At 37.6% G+C, this 17,783-nt stretch overlaps 2 protein-coding genes across 3 annotated transcripts; one reads left to right on the forward strand and one right to left on the reverse strand.

Moving 5' to 3' along the window:
• The first annotated feature begins 682 nt into the window (after positions 1-682).
• On the forward strand, positions 683-3,235 carry LOC122642798 (protein MET1, chloroplastic). The gene is made up of 7 exons (XM_043836395.1): positions 683-1,237; positions 1,639-1,745; positions 1,840-1,934; positions 2,041-2,117; positions 2,401-2,521; positions 2,736-2,795; positions 2,881-3,235. Exons 1-7 carry the CDS (start codon positions 810-812, stop codon positions 3,022-3,024), a joined length of 1,032 nt encoding a protein of 343 aa, XP_043692330.1. The 5' UTR covers positions 683-809; the 3' UTR covers positions 3,025-3,235.
• A 2,007-nt stretch (positions 3,236-5,242) lies between these two features.
• Positions 5,243-13,591, reverse strand: LOC122644169 (adenylyl-sulfate kinase 3-like). Of its 2 annotated transcripts, none has more exons than XM_043837785.1 (8): positions 13,372-13,591; positions 11,996-12,140; positions 9,613-9,762; positions 8,890-9,008; positions 8,703-8,787; positions 6,289-6,335; positions 5,427-5,627; positions 5,243-5,386 (listed from the first exon to the last, which is right to left on the reverse strand). In XM_043837785.1, the coding sequence occupies exons 2-7, from the start codon at positions 12,117-12,119 to the stop codon at positions 5,526-5,528; spliced, it is 627 nt and encodes a 208-aa protein (XP_043693720.1). In that variant the 5' UTR covers positions 12,120-12,140; positions 13,372-13,591; the 3' UTR covers positions 5,243-5,386; positions 5,427-5,525. The 2 variants fall into 2 exon arrangements, with proteins under 2 accessions (XP_043693720.1, XP_043693719.1); XM_043837784.1 differs by having other exon boundaries at positions 11,996-12,156; positions 13,361-13,591.
• Between the last annotated feature and the right edge of the window lie 4,192 nt (positions 13,592-17,783).

The raw sequence follows: 17,783 nt of genomic DNA on the forward strand, positions 1-17,783 counted from the left end.
AAAACTTGACATTTGAGTTCTCTACCAAAAAACAAAAAAACAAAAACTTGACATTTGAGTATGAGACCTAAGGATAACTATCCAACATTTGGGCCCATCCTACTTGTAATATGACTAAATTTTGAGTCATTAAACACGCTGTACTTAACAAAGTTTTTTTTCTTCTTATTAATAAACCATCCTTGTACCAAAAGAAAACAAAACAAAAAAAATAAATTTTCTTTTTTTGGCAATTCCGTTTTAAATATCTATGATCCCAAGTTTTCAACTAAGTCCCCGGAACAGGCGCCTTTTGAATTTTTTTCCTCTCAGGTTCGCTGTCTAGTACGGTTGTCCGATTCCTCTCGTAGGGGGGCAAAAATGACGACTTAACCTCACTCGGGTAGTATTTTAGGGCAAGGGTTTAGGTCGTCATTTCTGTCCCCTATGAGAGGAACTAGACAACTGTACCGGACAGGAAACCTGAGAGGATAATCATCCGCACCTTCCTGGCATGTAGGGAGATCGGTGCTAAACCAGCCCTTGGGCCTTGGGTAGAATGGGCCGGCCCAGAAACATGAATTCCTTAAATAATATTTCTCTGTTTTCTAGAATTTAGAAACATGTGGCTGCATAATCTTTTGAGTTGAACTCAAAACCTCACTGGAGCCACTAGTCATGTCCCTCCAATCCAAACATTTCGTTCTCTGCAACTACTTCTCTTCCTTTGGAGTCTCACTCCCTCCAGATGGGCTGTATTGATTCCACTTTGTCCACAGAAGATCCTCATCTCTGAAGTCTGAACAGATCGGTAGAAACCCACAATCTCTATGGCCTCAAGCAGCTGCGCTTCTCTCTGTTCTTCTCCTCCATTACCAAGAAGAACACCACCCATTAAGCAAAACCCATGCCTCAACTCTCCTCCAAAGCTATACTTCTCCAGGAATCCAAATCATTCATTCTTGGACTCTCCAATCTATATCTTCCATTCCCGGCTGGTTACACCATCCAATTTAATCTCTAAAGCATCCATCACTGCATCAGAGTCGTCAAAATCAGAGAACGAAGGTAAAGGAGGAGGAGAAGGAGAAGAAGAGGAAGAAAAATACGAAGAGTATGAGGTAGAATTGGATCAGCCATATGGGTTGAAGTTTGTGAAGGGCAGGGATGGAGGAACCTACATTGAAGCCATTGCTCCGGGAGGCTCAGCCGATAAAACTGGAATGTTCACTGTTGGGGATAAAGTACTTGCAACCAGGTTTTTTTTCTCACTTGTTTGCTTTTTTTCATCTCTTGCTGCTAAGCTAGTATGCAAATACTGACTTCTGAGTCGCAAAAATTGCTTTCTTCTTGGCTGACTGCTCGAGAATTTCTTGTGGCCTATGCTTAAAGGATATAAGTAATCTTCGTGTTTGGTTAAAAAGGAACTCTCTAGTAGCTTCTGTAATTCTGAACACATCATTTTCTGATAAACTTGTTTTGTCTGCTGTTTGTACTGGATTAATTAGTGGATTCTTCAAATATTGTTTACTTCTAGTTCTGTTTCACAGTTTTTTAGTATATTCTTTGTATTTCCCTCACAATAATCTTGATCTTACCTTCAAGAGATGAAACCATGATGATGTATGTGATTGTGACGGAGTTTTAAAATGCTTGCAGTGCTGTGTTTGGACCAGAAATATGGCCTGCTGCTGAGTATGGGAGGACCATGTATACCATCCGTCAGAGAGTTGGCCCCTTACTCATGCGAATGCAAAAGAGATACGGTTTGTTCATCAAGCTATGTTTCGTTTCTTCATTTTCTGGTTCCATCCAATATCAGTGCACTCATACATTTTTTGACATACCTAATGTTGCCAGGGAAAGTAGAAACTAGGGTTGATCTTACTGAGAAAGAGATTATCAGAGCTGAGAGGAATTCTGGTGTGATCAGTAATAGAGTGAGAGATATTCAAGTGAGTACAAATTCACTCTGGAAATATGGATAACATCTCTGTAAGTGCAAAAAGTATCAGTCTCTTGTTTTACTCTCAATTCAATATTGAAGGTTTTTGTTTTCAGATGCAAAATTATTTGAGAAAAATTGAACAAAAAGAACGCAGAGAAAAGGAGCTTCGTGAGGGGCTAATGCTTTACAAGTAAGTTTAGAAAGTGAAATGAGCTTTTTTCCCTCAAGTTTTTTCTGGTTTCAAACTGTGACTACATGGGGCACTTATTTCTATTTTAGTATTCTGATATTTTTCCAATAAAGCAACACCTTGACCATTGAAAGTGTAAAACATACAAATCATTATTTATTTCGAGTGAGCATATGGCTTTATGTTGTTCTCCTTTGGCTCATTATTTATTTCGAGTGAGCATTTGGCTTTACGTTGTTCTCCTTTGGCTCCTAACTAGGCGTTTATTTGTTTGTAATACAAGAGATGGGAAATATGAAGAAGCACTGGAGAAGTTTGAATCAGTATTGGGATCAAAACCAGAACCAAACGAAGCTTCAGTAGCAAGTTACAATGTAGCTTGTTGTTATTCCAAACTCAATCAGGTACCGCACTAGTCTCATTTGTTCTTCATACCATTAACCTTGGCAGCAGTCATACAATTTTATATAGCTTTTCTTTTCTGCTGGACACCTTTATTGCAAAATGCGGTAATTGATGAAGGCAGGGATATTCCTGCTCCTTCTAGGCTTGTACAGTTCCATATTTTGTTTGATCATTTCATTTTTCCTGCATAATATTTAAGTTCTATTTTGGCAGATACAAGCTGGACTCTCAGCACTTGAAGATGCTCTAGAAGCTGGATATGAAAATTTCAAGGTATGCAATTACAATTCTTACTGAATTGAGTTCTCAATAGTTATGCCCTTAGACCATCCCGCATACTATATTGCTACTATTGCAGAGAATTCGGACAGATCCTGATCTGGCCAACATGAGGACATCGGAAGAATTTGAGCCTCTACTGAAAAGATTTGATGAGTCTTTTATCAATGAGAATGCCATCAATGCTATCAAATCTATTTTTGGCATATTCAACAAGAATTAGGCCATGAGTTCACATCGCAAAGTCCCAAGGCCTGCCTCGGCCATCATTCAACTCGCAGATATGTCAAAGCATAAATGGGATCAGTCAAGCCACTTCATTTGTCAAACCATGACTCTCTCTCTCTCTCTCTCTCTCTCGTTGAATTATTTCATCTATGGATCATTCTAAGAGGAATGTTGCAGAGAAGAGGTCCAGAAACATTAATTTTTTCTTGTGGTTTACTTTTGTGATTGTTTGTTCACTTGTAATCTTGTCTCCAAGGATGGTAGAATAATAGAATAGTAGGAATGAAAAAATGAAATAAAAAAGGGTTCTTACATGTATTTACAAGGAATATTTTCCAACTACATGTTCTTTTTCTAGGTTGTGATACTCAATTCCTTAATCTTGTAAAAGGATGAAATTGTTTAATAAAAGGAGTTGGAAGATGCATCTTCTTAGTTTTTGAAAGGATCAAATAAAGGATGGTGGATCCTAATCAATCTGTGTCTTCTGATAATTGTGATAGTTTTTCAGACAAATGGATTGCTTAAGAGAAAGTTACTAGTTCTCTTGATTCTGAAGAGACTAACTTGCTTATGTTGTATTGAAATAATACTTCCTGAGTTGACCATTGAACTACAGAAGTGAAGAAGTGTGAATAATGAAGCTGAATGGTGGGTCATTCTACTGCTGGCTTCTGCAGATTGAAATCAAGTAGGCCCCAAGGAGCTGTATAAACTATCTGTCACTAACATTGAGCAGGCTTAATGTCCATGTTAAACTATATCTTAATTTAAAGATCTTAATCAAATTTTCACCATTGTTTCCCTACTTTAGTCAGTAAAACAGTATAAATTAAATGAAACTTACCTCAAGATCGTGAATTTTACTAAATCAAAAACTCCAAAAAATTCGCATATTTTGGTGAAATATTTGCTAATTCCAAATTGTTGTACTTTATCAATGCTGGGTTCCAGTTCTATCAATACACACACACTCCAGCAAGTTATGAAGACCTAGATGGCTATAACCATTTAAGGTCCACCATGAAATCATTAGACTGCAATTTACCTTTAGATTTAACTCACAGAGTGGATGAGATGATCCTATAATATCAGGGCAATAAAATGTCATTTATCTTGGCTCTTCAAAGTGAAAGGGCCTATAGAACCTACCCTTCGTTTGTTCCAATTACCAGCGATTTGAAATCGTGATTTTTTTTATTTCTGGTGTTCATTATTATAGAGAATTAGACAGCCCTTTTCCCTTCCACTATTTGAATTTGAAGCTGATTATCCCTGAAACCAGCTAGGAATCATACCCGCACTTAAGCAACTAGTTCCTTTTTTTTTTTCTGCTTTTTTATGAACCATTATGAAGTATGACCCGAATGGTTTTCTGCAAACCACGCGAATTTTGAAATCTCAACTCTCAAGCACCATCAGGCATCAGATAGTCAGATTCAGATGGTTGGGGGTTTTCAATCTTAAAAGTGTTTGTCCTCTATGCCTCGTCCACATTGTTGACACCAATCATTTGTTCCTCAATTGTAGTTTTTATTCTAAATCAGTTTAAGTTGCACTTGGTTTTTCTTGTATCATACGAGGATGTACAAACATTCAAGATTAAAGATTAGGTATGCACTACCTCCGCATGATGTTGTTTATAAAAGCAAGCGCTTTGCTTCTGATTTTTGTTCCTCAAAATTAAAGCTCTTTTCTTGGTTTCCCTGGTCATGCAGGCTCAGGAGGAGATTTCTGAAATAATCAAGGCCAATTTATCATGGGGTTCTGTGAGTATGTTGGAATCTCATATGCTTTTGTTGTAGCATCTCTTGAAGTCAGGAAAGCACTTCTCATTGCTGTTCAACAAGGCTATCAGAATATTGTCCTTGAAGGAGATTCTCTAATGGTCATTAGTCTACTCAATCAAATCTCGCAGGACACCCTCCCCTCCTTGGAGGATTGCTTCAATTATTTCTGATGGTCTTCATCTTGCTAATCGTTTTTTAACTGTTAGTTTTGTTCATATGGAAATTATGTGGCTGAATCTTTTGCCTCGATCTTTTGGTTCCCAGCATAGGCAATTTTTTTTTTTTTTTTGTTTGGATTCAGCCCTTCCACCTTTTATTTCCCCCTTATTGTATCAGTACTTGTGTAATTCCTCGCTTCGTTCGGTGATTAATGTATGTTATATTACCAAAAAAAAGAAAAAGGAATAAACTACCCATTCAGTTATAATGAAAAAACTCTAAATGGATCTCATGGTCATTTGCATCTTAGATATATACCAACAACTGCATAACTAAATGCGACGGATTACAGGAACCCACTGCTATTAAATACCCCATGCTCTACCAATAAGGCCTAAAATAAAGAATGTTGGCAGATAATTTCTAGACAAATTATCTGTCAACCTATGTCTTCGATTGTCATAATCATCTACAAAGACTTCATAAAAAAACAAAAGAAAAAGAAAAAGAGAGGATGCAATAAGGAACAGAAGTAGAAGTTGATCAATCACTGCTCATGCAGGAAGCCTTTGTCCTCCAAGTACGTCACAACTTGTCCTGCCATAATGGATGGAGCAGGGCAAATCCCATCGTTCTGTTGTATCTCTATCTGAGGAAAAAAACAATAAGAATTCAACATATGAGAGGGAGGAAAAATGGAAGGAGAAGGCCTAAACAAGGTAAAAGATTAATAACATTGACAGAAAGCACAATCCAATATCCTAGAACTTGTTCAGTCAAATGGTACTTGGAAGCCAATTCTCCATTTGTATTTGACTTCCCCATTGTTGAAGAACTTTGTGAATCTCTTATTTGCTTCTTATGCCTATCTAAGTTTTCTTGAGCCCATGCTCATTTGTACATACTGTATTGTAAGAGAAATGGGGGTAAATTTATCACAACCACCATCAGATCCCAATAAATTAGTATGACTTAAACATGCATAACAGTTCTATTATTTTTTTGTTGAACCATACCCATCAGTGAGCGCAGATTATATACAAATTATATTAGTCCAATACAACCCAAAATATATGATTACAGGATTAGTCCATGGGGTGCAAGGAGACATCGAATAGGTTCACCAAGAGACACAGTTAACTCCATTAAAACGGAGTGCAGCGTGGGAAGTGTTGGGTTGAACTGACAGAGTGCCTACAACAGAAACTGTCACTACTAAAGTGGTAAGACATTTCCACTGTGATTGGCATGCACTCAGTTATAGTATTAGTATGAGAATGCCATCTAGTTTTCGTTTAAGAAATACATACCTCACAATTCAAGGGTGGTTCATATGGATCATCTATACCTGTAAAACCTGCAAATTAAGGTGAAAGTTATCAAATACAGAGCTCTAGTGCAACTTTAATGAATTGAAGTCACCTGTCTTATTCAAACCACTAGAAGGTACACTCAGCTATTATGTTATTTCACCAAACTATGAATTATTTTAATAGATGATGATACACCAGACGGAATGAGCTATAGCACAGAAAAAGCAAGATACATTTACTACTTACTGCTACTGATTTATTTGATGACTTGCTAACTGGGCATCCAACAGAAGACGGGAGTAGATTTTGTTATTATTTGAAGATTCCATAAAATGCCTTTGTATGAGATCATTTATTAAATGATTATGAATAAATGGAAGAAATAGTTTTGATAAATTCAACAAAATATATTATATTTTGATAAGAGCGTCCAGATTTTGGTTATTGGATTCAATTTGAGAGGAAACCAACCTGATCCTCTAGATTTTGTTTATTGGATTCAATGAGAGGAATCCAACCTCCCCCAACAGGTTTTGTTTGATAGGAACCCAAACTGTCCACCCTGAACGTGAAAACAAAATCTGAAATTTCCTCCCATTTCTAAATTCAAACCGTTCTTTAACAAAAATTGAAACCCAACCAACTAGATAACTTATATAACAGCTTTACCATAAAAACTCAATCACGTGGTAACTTACATGGATTACTACTCAAAGTAACAGCTGCTCAACACAAGTAACAGAACTATTCAAAAATATGCCAATTACATAATGCATATAATATTTTCTACCACATGTCATTTTCAAATATTAGGTGCCTTTTATTTTTCGGGGTATGTCATTGAATGTGTGTTATTGTATCCATTCGGTTGGATTCCGTAACTGTTATGGGTCTTTGGCTATTTCAGCATTCAAGCCTAAGGAGGGTCATCAGAACTTGGTTTCTTCAAATTAACCCTAGATTGTTCAATTGTGTACACTTTTGTCTGAGCCAAGCCTAAACATCTTCAGAAAGAATTGAAGTATCAATTGTGCAGAGCTTGGCTCCATACCCACAGGTACAAGAGGCTTCAATATTGTATCCTGCGCCACAGTTACAAATAATAATAACAACTGCCAAATAACATTGCTTTCTGAATGAGCTATCAAACAATATTGATAAATTAAAATCTTCTCTGAAAATTAGAGACTAATTGTTAGGGGCTTATTGTACTAGTATACTCATTTTCTGCTGTTTTTTACAGGGAGCGTAAAAATTCTCAAAGCCTCAATAAATACTTTCAGAAGAAAGAAAAATAAAGGAAATGTATGCAATACAAAACAAAAGTTTTTCCCAACAGCTACCAATGCAAGTACAACTATTTAGAAGAATCCAAAGAACATAGACTAGAGTAAAATTAAAATCTACTCTGGCAACCTACATTCACTCGATTAACATGTAACTTGTAGTTTCTGTTTGATGTACATGGAATATATACAAAAGGACATCAAAAGCATGAAATAATCCCAGAGCTCCCCAAGGTTTAAAAGGATGTGGGGGGGGGGGGGGAGAACAGGAAAGAGATAGAGAGATGGAAAGCAATAAGTTACAGAAGAAACCAAAACAAAGTACAACACAGAAGACAGTGAAACAGCCGAGGATCAGTAAATGTAGGCCCCCTCTACTCCTTGGAGGGAAATATAACCGGACATTTAAGGAAGCAGAAAGATCCTCTGAAAACAACCACAGACAGAACACGAAAAACTCATGACTATAAGCTCAAAACCAAGCCACAACCACCCACAAAACACCAAAAGAGACTGATAACTTTGCAAGTTTTATAAATAGAGAGTACTGATGGCAAGACTTGTGCCCTGTATCAACATCAAACTTGGCAGACAGCAGTAAACTTTAAAATACAATAATATATTATTTAGTGCATTGAGAAACTACATTGCAGCGACTCTTCCACATGAATGGCAGACCCATTCTAGAGAAGTTGGATTCAGACACTGAATTTTCTAAGCATTCTTCTGCCTTGTATGACAAAAATTAATTTCTTCCACATGCCTACCTTTCCAATTGAAAGACTCCAGGCAAAGAGATGTCTACAAGATCTACTTATGACCAAGTCTGTTGATATGATAAAATTCATCATGTCTATCAAGCCCAATTGTTATTTCCAGACAAGCTGGTTGATATATCTATTATTATTAATTCCCAAGGAGAACATCAATCAACTGCTTCCCACCCACCCACCCCCAAAAAAAAAAAAAAGAGAAAAGAAAGGAACATGTATTAACTGGAATCTACCATTCACTTAAATTTGTATATGTATGGTTCTTCTTCTGAAAATTTTGTGTGTGTTTTAATTAAGATGAATGTATGCCAATATCTCAAGAGTTCAAGTAAGACAATTTTATAGAGCAAACCTTTAATCTTCCCTTCACGTGCAAGTTTGTAAAGGCCTTTCGGATCCCTCTCCTCACAAACTTTCAGAGGCATGTTCATGAAAACCTATAAAATCAGATATAACCCATGATCCTGCTTCAAGGAACTCTTTTAATAAAAGAAAGAGTTAATTCAATTTGAAGAAGAGATATCTGCCAGGAATCTTGCCTCAACAAAACTACCATCTGGCAAAAGGGCACGGCAAGCATCTCGGTCTCTTCTGTATGGAGATATCAGACTAGCAACACAGATTAAACCGGCATCTGCAAAAAGCTTTGCTACTTCCCCTGCAATCAGATCAGTAGTTAAGAAGAAATTATTGAAGTAAATATCATATACATGAAAACTCCAGCAAGGATGGTTCCTTCTAAATGTCTGATAAAAATTACGATGAACGTCATCATTTCATCCAGGTTCCAAGGGTGTTGCCACACAAAAGTTGATAGGCACACCAAACAGATTTTATGGGCCACAAATAAATTCATCTTTTACCCAATAACTATAACCAGTCCTGTCACGTGTGAGACAATTTACCATAATACCCTGGGGTTTGAAATAATAAGTTTGAAGACGAACAAAACATCAATTACATTAATGGCTAGGAAATCCCTAGGTGCAACCTACTCAATAGTAGGTTTCAGCACTGAGGCATGTGGATCACATGCAAATCATGAGGAAAAGGATTGTGTTTTTTGTACTAAGAAAAGCCTTTATTTCATAATATGTAAGATGAACTGTATAGACATGCTGGTGTACTGGTTTTCCTGCCAGTTCATACATCTGTGTCAGGTATCATAAGAGAAGAACACCCCCTCTGCAATGGACATATTTGTAGAATACCTTTGCTTGAGTTTAACATTGAAAAGTCACCCTCATGGAAAGCATACTTACCAACCCTGCGTATGTTTTCTGCACGATCCTCTGCTTTAAAACCAAGGTCTTTGTTCAGTCCATGCCTAAGGTTGTCTCCATCAAGGACGTAGGAAAGCTTTCCTCTATTGTGCAGTTCTCTGCCTACTGAGCATGCCAATGTGCTTTTCCCTGAGTAATTTGAAGAAATAGTTCAAGACATGGTCTCTGTTTGTAAACACATAAAACATAGCATGCTAAATGGTCAACACTAGAAGAGTCTTGAAGTGAAATTCTATTTCCAATTTATAATTTTATCATTCTCTAGTCCACAAAGTTAGACAATCTGAAACATAAATAAGAGCCCCTCAGGAAATAATTATCCTGAAGATTACTTCATTAGTCAATCTAGTCACAAAGTTGACAATTATCTAATCATCTTATTTTCTGAGATTTCATTTTGGTAATTAATATCTGGCAATGGTGAAAGTTTATTTGATGTAGATCAAAGCATGAAGAACAGGACAAAAATATATTTCAAAAATAAAGTTACCGTTCACATGAAAAGTACATGAGGTACTGTTCACGTAAACAGTGTTGTGGGTCTCAGTTTACATCATGTGTGCTTCTATTCTAGAAGCCTTGGACAGCAAGAGACTCCAGGATCGATGGGACAGCTTCTAGAAGATTGAAGACCAAGTTAGCTTCCTTTTTGACAAGTATCTAGCTTCTATTTTTGAGATTAATTGTTTCTAATTTAGAGTTTCTATTTTAGTTGCTTAGCTTTTATTTAGAAGTTTCTATTTTATGGGTTTTATTAATTAGTAGTTTCTTTTTTTAGGACTCTTTAGTTTCTTAATTAGATTGGGACTCTGTTGCTTTGTAATTGGGTTTATTATAAATACATGTATGTGGCTGAGCAGAAGAGGATAGAGATTGAAGAGAAAATAGTTAAGGTTGAAGCTGTGAGAGGCGGCAACGGTGAGAGACCATGGGTGAGAGGATGATGGGCTGAGAGAGCTGATCCTATCCCCCCCCCCCCCTTCTATATCCCTTTATTCTTCTTCTTATCCTTTTATGTTTCTTCTTTCATATGTAAACAGGAAAAAGAAAGCAATAAAAGTTTCAGTTATCCAATTTGTTCTTCCTTATTATGTTGATCGCGGCTGTAATCGATCTTTCACTGGTTTCCCCGGTTCGAGGTCGACTTCTGCATTATTTGGATTTCAATGGACATAACTGTTTTTGCTGCATAAAAGCTGTTGTTTGGGTGGTTTAACCTTTCAATCTCGCCATTGAAGTTTACACAAAACTGCTCCAAGAAATGGCAAGGCCACCTCCAATAAGTCACTAATATTAATTAAGTTTCATGAGAACTTATTATTAAGCATAAATGTGTGTCTCACACATTAGAGATTTCAAGATGAAAAGCAAATGAACTATGGAACTGAAGCTGTACTAATTATACTACAGATAAACAAATGGGTTCTACCAATCAATCCAGATCTCTTCCATATCCAAAGCTTGTAAAGATAAAATCAAATTTTTTTTCAGATCTCATGCTCTATAGATGCTCCTGTCAAGTAATTTGTTAAAGACTTACTGAACCCTATATCTTGCGAACAATTAGGGGCGTTCCACTGTCTTGCTTTTTACCTCCTATGGATTCTCTATGGTAATTTTATTGTTCTTTAAGCCAGAACCAGCTTGAATCCAGTTATTATCCCCCATCTAATTAATTTCTTCATCGGAAAATCTCCCCATCAATATTTGATTTTCTTTGAGTCAGCTTGGTCATCTCTCATTGCATGCTGAGATTACAGATCTTGCATTGGGGACTCTCAACTTTCAAGCAATGAAAAAAAGTGCCAAGCTCTCTGTCAAAACAGTATTTCTGGGTGATCCAACCAACAAATACTTCACAGTTTTGGATCACAGCTTACTAGGGGAATATTCTGAGTCAAGACATCGCACCCAGGAAAATTAGTACAGCTGTAATAAAATGCAATAAGCTGTACGAGTCTTCTTCTAGACTGTCAAATCTTCTAAGTGAATGAAGTCTCTGTGTTGGACACACATCAAATTCCGAAAATACGTGTATTCTTATAGAAATTAAGGTGGAAAATATAAATCACCAACATTAATTATGCCCATTTCTGTAGGGATATAAATATATATATATATATATATATATATATAAGAGATGTACTAAACAACACTTCCCACTGTTGAAATTAAATACTATTCTTAGATAAGCACCTGAATCCATGTCTTTTAATCTTGGCCAGGTCAGACTGTCCAACATATGTGTCAGATCCCAGTTCCCATGGCTTTGTCAATATACACTACTTCTATAACTTTAGAATTGTACGTGACTGAAGAAGAAGCAAGATGATAATTCAACCAGGCAATTTTGAAAACAAACCTGACCCACTGAGACCTGTAATCCATACAACACATCCCTTTTGCTGTAGTAGCTTCTGCCTTTCAAGTTTTCCAACTGGACATTCATGCCAAAAGATGTTTGCTGGCTTGCCCAAGGTAGACATTGAAAAGTTGGATTTTTATATCTATCAAACAAAAATTGAAAGTTCAATAATAGCAAATCATTATCAAAAATATTTTACAAATGGTTCCTTCAACTTTGGCCAGAACAACAAAAAAAATTACGAAACTACAGATCAATCGAGCAAAGAAAATAACAAAGGAATATCAACGTGATTGTTAGAGTAAATGCAAATAAGACAGAATGTAACAAATTTACACATCAAATTGAGAAATGAGATGATCAGAGTCCTGAAGAAGCATAGTTGCTTAACTTGCTTCCTCAGTTTGTCATCTATCAGCCAATTCATTTTTTTAAAGCACTATGCAAATAAAAATCTCTCAAAAATGATGATACGGAGGAAAATAATAGAGAAAAGCAAGAGCTTTACAAATAAGACCCTTATCCTGGCATAATCTATCATGATATTACCAGATAACTCAAAGCTGGCTGAGATTGAAATTTGAAGAAGTAATTCTCCAATATTGGAAAACTGAACACTTGGGAAGTATAATTAAGGAAACAACCAAACATGATCAATATGTCACTGCTAAAAACTCTAATTTCAAAAATCACACTTGTGATAGTGTTGTCAAAAACATTCAACAGAAAGCCCATCAGATCTTTCTTGTTATCCATCAGGGGTTTGGTTGGGGGGGGGGGGGGGGGGGGATCACTGATCAGGGGTTCTAGTTATCCTAATTGTAAAGTGAAAGATAGAAAGATAGTGGGGTTGTTGTGTCAGCGAAGTCACTATTATCCCACCCCACCATGTTTTCTCCCTGGAAGTGGGATATTTTTAAGGAGGGGAGTACTCCTGGGAATTGAGATATCTACGTTGTTCCGCACGATTTTGGACTGAAAGACGTATCAAGGAACGGGTCTATACCAATTGCCACAACGGATCACAGAAACGAGTGAAAAATTATGAAGAAGCCTCAAATTGTTACATTTGAGCAACAACCCACCATATTATTACAACTTTTCAATGTAATATTAGCAGAAAACTGTAGAAGGAAGAAGCCCTTAAACTGATGAATTGGGTATTCAGGAGGGGGAACAAATTAACGGATGAAGAAACCAATGCTCACGAAAAAACAAAATGATGCATTAGCAATTTATCTTGCATATGTACCAGTTAATATACCTTCAGCATTGCCCAGATAAAGAAAAACCCATATGAGATTCGAAGGCTTAGATCAGAAATTAGAGAAGCACAATACCAAGTACCTGGGAGAAAAATAAAAAACAGAAACCTCTGCAATCTTCTTTAGCTTATTCTCCCCTTCCTTTCTCCTCCTCGTCCTCCTCCTTAAACAAGAACAAGAATCCCATCCCAAAATCGAGAATTGAACCTTACAATGACTGGATCCCGCAAGAATCGATCACCGCCAGCCATAAGTTTATGTTTCAGAAAGTATTTATTGAGGGAAACAACGATGCAACGAAAATGGCTGGTTCCTCCTGGCTTTCTGAGTGCTGGGTTGGGACCGTTGGGTTGACAAATCCGTACGAAGGATCCGTTTTGTAGTGTCCAAAACTTCTAGTGATCCAGTCATGAGGCGACATTGAGCATCTTGAAGGTATTTCTATCAAATATTAAATAGTTAGAGGTCCAAGTAGGAAATTCTATTTTATATGGTAGATCCTCCCACTCAAATTATAATCAGAAAGACCCCAAGGCTTTGGATGTCAGTCAGCCATTTTGATAATGACAGGTCAAGTCAAGAGCATCACTGATTCACTGTTTCAAACTATCAATGATATATACCTTATTTTCTACCAAAAAATAAATAAATGATATACCTTATTTTTTCCCCTAATTATCAATACTACTATGAATCATGAAATATTCTTATACAATTGTTACCCAAAATAATATAAAGATATTTTCTTTAAATTAAAGATAGGACAAGAGATCGTTGGAGTAGCCTGCATGGGGCCATTGAGAGCACTTACAAGGGCATATACATGGATGGGATTTTTTATTTCATAAGGATATCAATTGGTCGGGTGATCTAGTTTCGGTCAAACTGAAGTCTCAAGGTGAAAATGGATGAATGTGAAAATACGAAACCAAACCAATAAGGGGATGTTCGTTTTTGGACCGATTTGGATTCAATTTATTCCAATTTTTCATATCAGGTTGTTATCAAGCTAGGGTCGGTCCGGTTTGCATAATTATGGAAAAAAATAATTTTCTTTTTATGATTTTTGAGTTCGTATCGGTTTGGGTTACATTTTGGTCCAGTTTTGAATATTCAAATGTGGTTTTCAGTTGTGAAGCAGTTTTTAGTAGATTCCATAATACCCAAATCGAAGGCAACGAATATGGAGTTGGTTCGACTCAATTTGGACCTTTTCGGTTGGTTTTGATTGAATTGATCAGTCTCAGGGTAGGGGGCTACGCAACTGTATGTGTTGATTTAGAATAAAAAATATACGGTATTATAAAATAAGTATTGCACAAAAATGATAAATATATTATTTATACCCGTACATACGTATTTCCAAAGAGCGTTTCTCCAAAAATTAACCCTACCATCCTCTTTCCCGCATTTCTCTCTCCTCTCTCCACTCCTCCCTATCTCGCTGCCTTGCCGGAGATCCCCTCGGAGACGGCAACCAGCGCCGCCTTGCTGCTACGAACCCCATCTATGGCCCCGTCATGGAAGAAGAACCCTGGCTGCAAACCCCAACCGTAGCCCCGCCGTTGAAGAAGAACCTTGATGCAAAGAACCCGCCGCGGAAGAGGAACTCTGTTGCGACCTCTAAGGAGAGGACTCTGTGCTGCTCACACGTGAGGCCCACCCCACCGGTCTGTTAGTTGCTTTACATTCTTTGGTTTCCCGATAAAAATGTCATTGAGAATTTTTTTAGAATGACCCATCGGAGAATGTTGTGTATTGGGAAAGGAAAAAGTAATCTGAATATCGATTTTTTAAATTAGAAAATAACGGTATATCATACTGTATTTGGATGTAGATAGAGAAATGTTTCAGCGATTAAGATTATGAGATGCTCTTTAGAAGGGTGGGATTACTGACCCTCACCAATACGGTTAGCTGGCAAACCTTTTGGCATTGCACCTTGTTTTTTCCTAAAAGTTTAGTAGACGGTTTCATTTGACGCCAAAGTGCAGTTATGCATATTTACCAAAAACAAAAAATAAAGTGCAATTATGTATTTTGAGGAAAAAACAAGGTGCAATTATGCATTTGGGTGGGTGACAAATAGCAAGAATGGGCATTTAATTTAATGAGGAAAGAAGGTGTGGGGACCCATGGGTGGTAATGTGAGATAATGTGCCAAAGAATATACACACTGATGTCGTATGTTTCATTTTTCCTAGTAGTGCACATATGGTACTATCGGCACCCTATTAATAGTTTGGTAGTCATAACGGGCCTGCATGATAACATTTCTGTTTTTGGGACATGATTCTATTCCAGAAATGACTTTCTGTATTTTTGGGCACAAAAACACATGGTAATGCATAATAATTTCTATTTCTTGATCAGAAAAGAAACAGAAACGCGTTTGTTACGAAAAATCATTTCTGTTTCTAGAACTTCTATACAATTTCAAAAATACCATTAAATACCAACAAATTTGGTGGAGATAGAAGTGGTGGCGGTGTTGGTGGAGGTGGACATGGTGGCGGTATTGATGGTGGTGGTGGTCGTGGCGGCGGTGGCGATGGAGGTGATGGTGGCGGTGGCGGCGGCAGTGGTGGTGGTGGTGGTAGTGGTAGTGGTAGTGGTCGTGGCAGTGGAGGTGGGGGCGGAGGTGGTAGAGGTGGCGGTGGAGGTGGTGGTGGTGATGGCAGTGATGGAGGTAGTGGTGGCGGGAGCGGAGGTGGTGGTGGTGGCAGAGGTGGTGGTGGTAGAGGTGGCAATAGCGGTGGAGGTGGTGGCAGTGGTGGTTGTGGTGGCAGAGGTGGAGTTGGTGGAGGTGGCGGCGATGGAGGTAGTGGTGGCGGTGGCGGTGGTGGTGGTTGAAAGTTGCACTGGAGGTGTTGTTTTATTTGAACATGAAATTACTGTTTTGCCCATCAAATTATGCATGTGCTCATTAAAAAGCAATTCCCCCGGCCCCTTATTTCTTCCTTTTATTTCTGGGACAGAGAAGCTTCAAATTGGAGCTTCTTTTTTTCTATTTCTCAGCAACTTTTTTGTCCCGGTTCATTCCCAGAAACAAAAAAATGAACCGGTGTTAACAAACGGATTTCTCTTATTTTTTTGGTTCCCAGGAACAAAAAAACAGAGAAATAGAGAAACATGAGTGTTATCATGCAGACCCAAAGGTGTCAAAATGGAACCAAAACCAATTGTCGGAACCGGAATCGTTCGTTTACAATCGAACCAAATCACATTGTATAAAAACGACGTGATTCTGGTTTCATAGGTTCTACTACTGATTCAATTCGATTCGAAACCAAGTAGAAAGCCGAGATTAAAAATATTCTTATTTGTTTAGAATGGGGTTAAGCACTCTAAAATATTAAGACTCCTTACTGAGGTTTTTTTGAATTTCAGTTTGAATCCCAAATTCATGAAGAGACTGAAGGTTTTAGTATGAGCATGTCTTAGTGGACTTTGTTAATGAATTGTGTGGGGTATGGATTGGTGATGTCCTCAGCAGGTTGGTTTCCCTTGAGGTACTTTGCGACTTTGAGTAATCACTTAAGATTATCATTGCAACTAGCATGTCTAAGTGAACTTTGCCTAGAGTTTGATGTATATGAAACAATATAATTTCTCCTAGATAACAAAGATATGGAAAATAAAATAAAATGGTACAAAGGTGAAACCGGTAATACAAACCGAATGTAAACCAGATAACAAAAACTAAATACAAACCATTAAAACCGCACTGCATATAAAACAATTCTAATTTTGGGTGAAACCGCTAAAACCGCACCGCATATAAAACATCACCTTATCCGGTGTGGTTTTGATTTCTACCTTGCAAAATGTGCACTGAATCAGAACCGCACCGTTTGACACCCTTAGGTAGACAGTCTCATTTAACGCAAAAGTGAAATTATACATATTTACCAAAAATAAAAAAGTACAATTATACATTAATAGGAGGGGAAGGTAACATCTAACAAATCACCTAATCACCGCACAATGTGGAGTGTACTTGCACCTAGACACAGCCATGCATGGAATGATCAGTGCACCCTTGATCTTTTCATTTTGGGAATTAAAAAAAAGAAAAAGAATGCCACCTAATCGTGCAACATGGTGCGTGCATGGTATATGTGGGGCACGTCCCAGCTGTTTGATAGCCCCTAGGCGTTGGGCTCCCTGAAGAGGAGCCGGATCCAAGGGGATAGTATCATAGTAGAGTGGAAGTACATACCCATTACAGCACTAGAGAATTACATAGAACTATAGGATACAATATCACACAGGAAGCCACGAGAGATCCTGGGGATCGGAGGGGGAATAAGGGTGAGGATAGGCAGGAGGGAGGAGATCCCCAACCAGGAGAGAGGAGCCAACTCCCATGCATAATCCAACGGTTTGACAATCGTCCATCTCTGTGCTGGTGTAGAAGCACGACCTGCACCATAGCTGTATCATAGCAATTCCACAATCATTTTTGCTGCATGAGAGGCTCGATCTGATCCAATATTGAATTTTTTTTTCAATTTTTA

This window comes from Telopea speciosissima, chromosome 10 (genome assembly GCF_018873765.1).
Source record: "Telopea speciosissima isolate NSW1024214 ecotype Mountain lineage chromosome 10, Tspe_v1, whole genome shotgun sequence".
NCBI lineage: Eukaryota > Viridiplantae > Streptophyta > Magnoliopsida > Proteales > Proteaceae > Telopea > Telopea speciosissima.

Coding starts and splice junctions, on each gene's coding strand:
- LOC122642798 (XM_043836395.1), top strand. CDS start 810: ATGGCCTCAAGCAGCTGCGCTTCTCTCTGTTCTTCTCCTCCATTACCA. Junction 1,746..1,839: donor GCGAATGCAAAAGAGATACG/GTTTGTTCATCA, acceptor TAATGTTGCCAG/GGAAAGTAGAAACTAGGGTT. Junction 2,796..2,880: donor CTGGATATGAAAATTTCAAG/GTATGCAATTAC, acceptor CTACTATTGCAG/AGAATTCGGACAGATCCTGA.
- LOC122644169 (XM_043837785.1), bottom strand. CDS start 12,119: ATGTCTACCTTGGGCAAGCCAGCAAACATCTTTTGGCATGAATGTCCA. Junction 9,009..9,612: donor AGAAAACATACGCAGGGTTG/GTAAGTATGCTT, acceptor ATCTGATTGCAG/GGGAAGTAGCAAAGCTTTTT. Junction 6,336..8,702: donor ACGTGAAGGGAAGATTAAAG/GTTTGCTCTATA, acceptor CTTAATTTGCAG/GTTTTACAGGTATAGATGAT.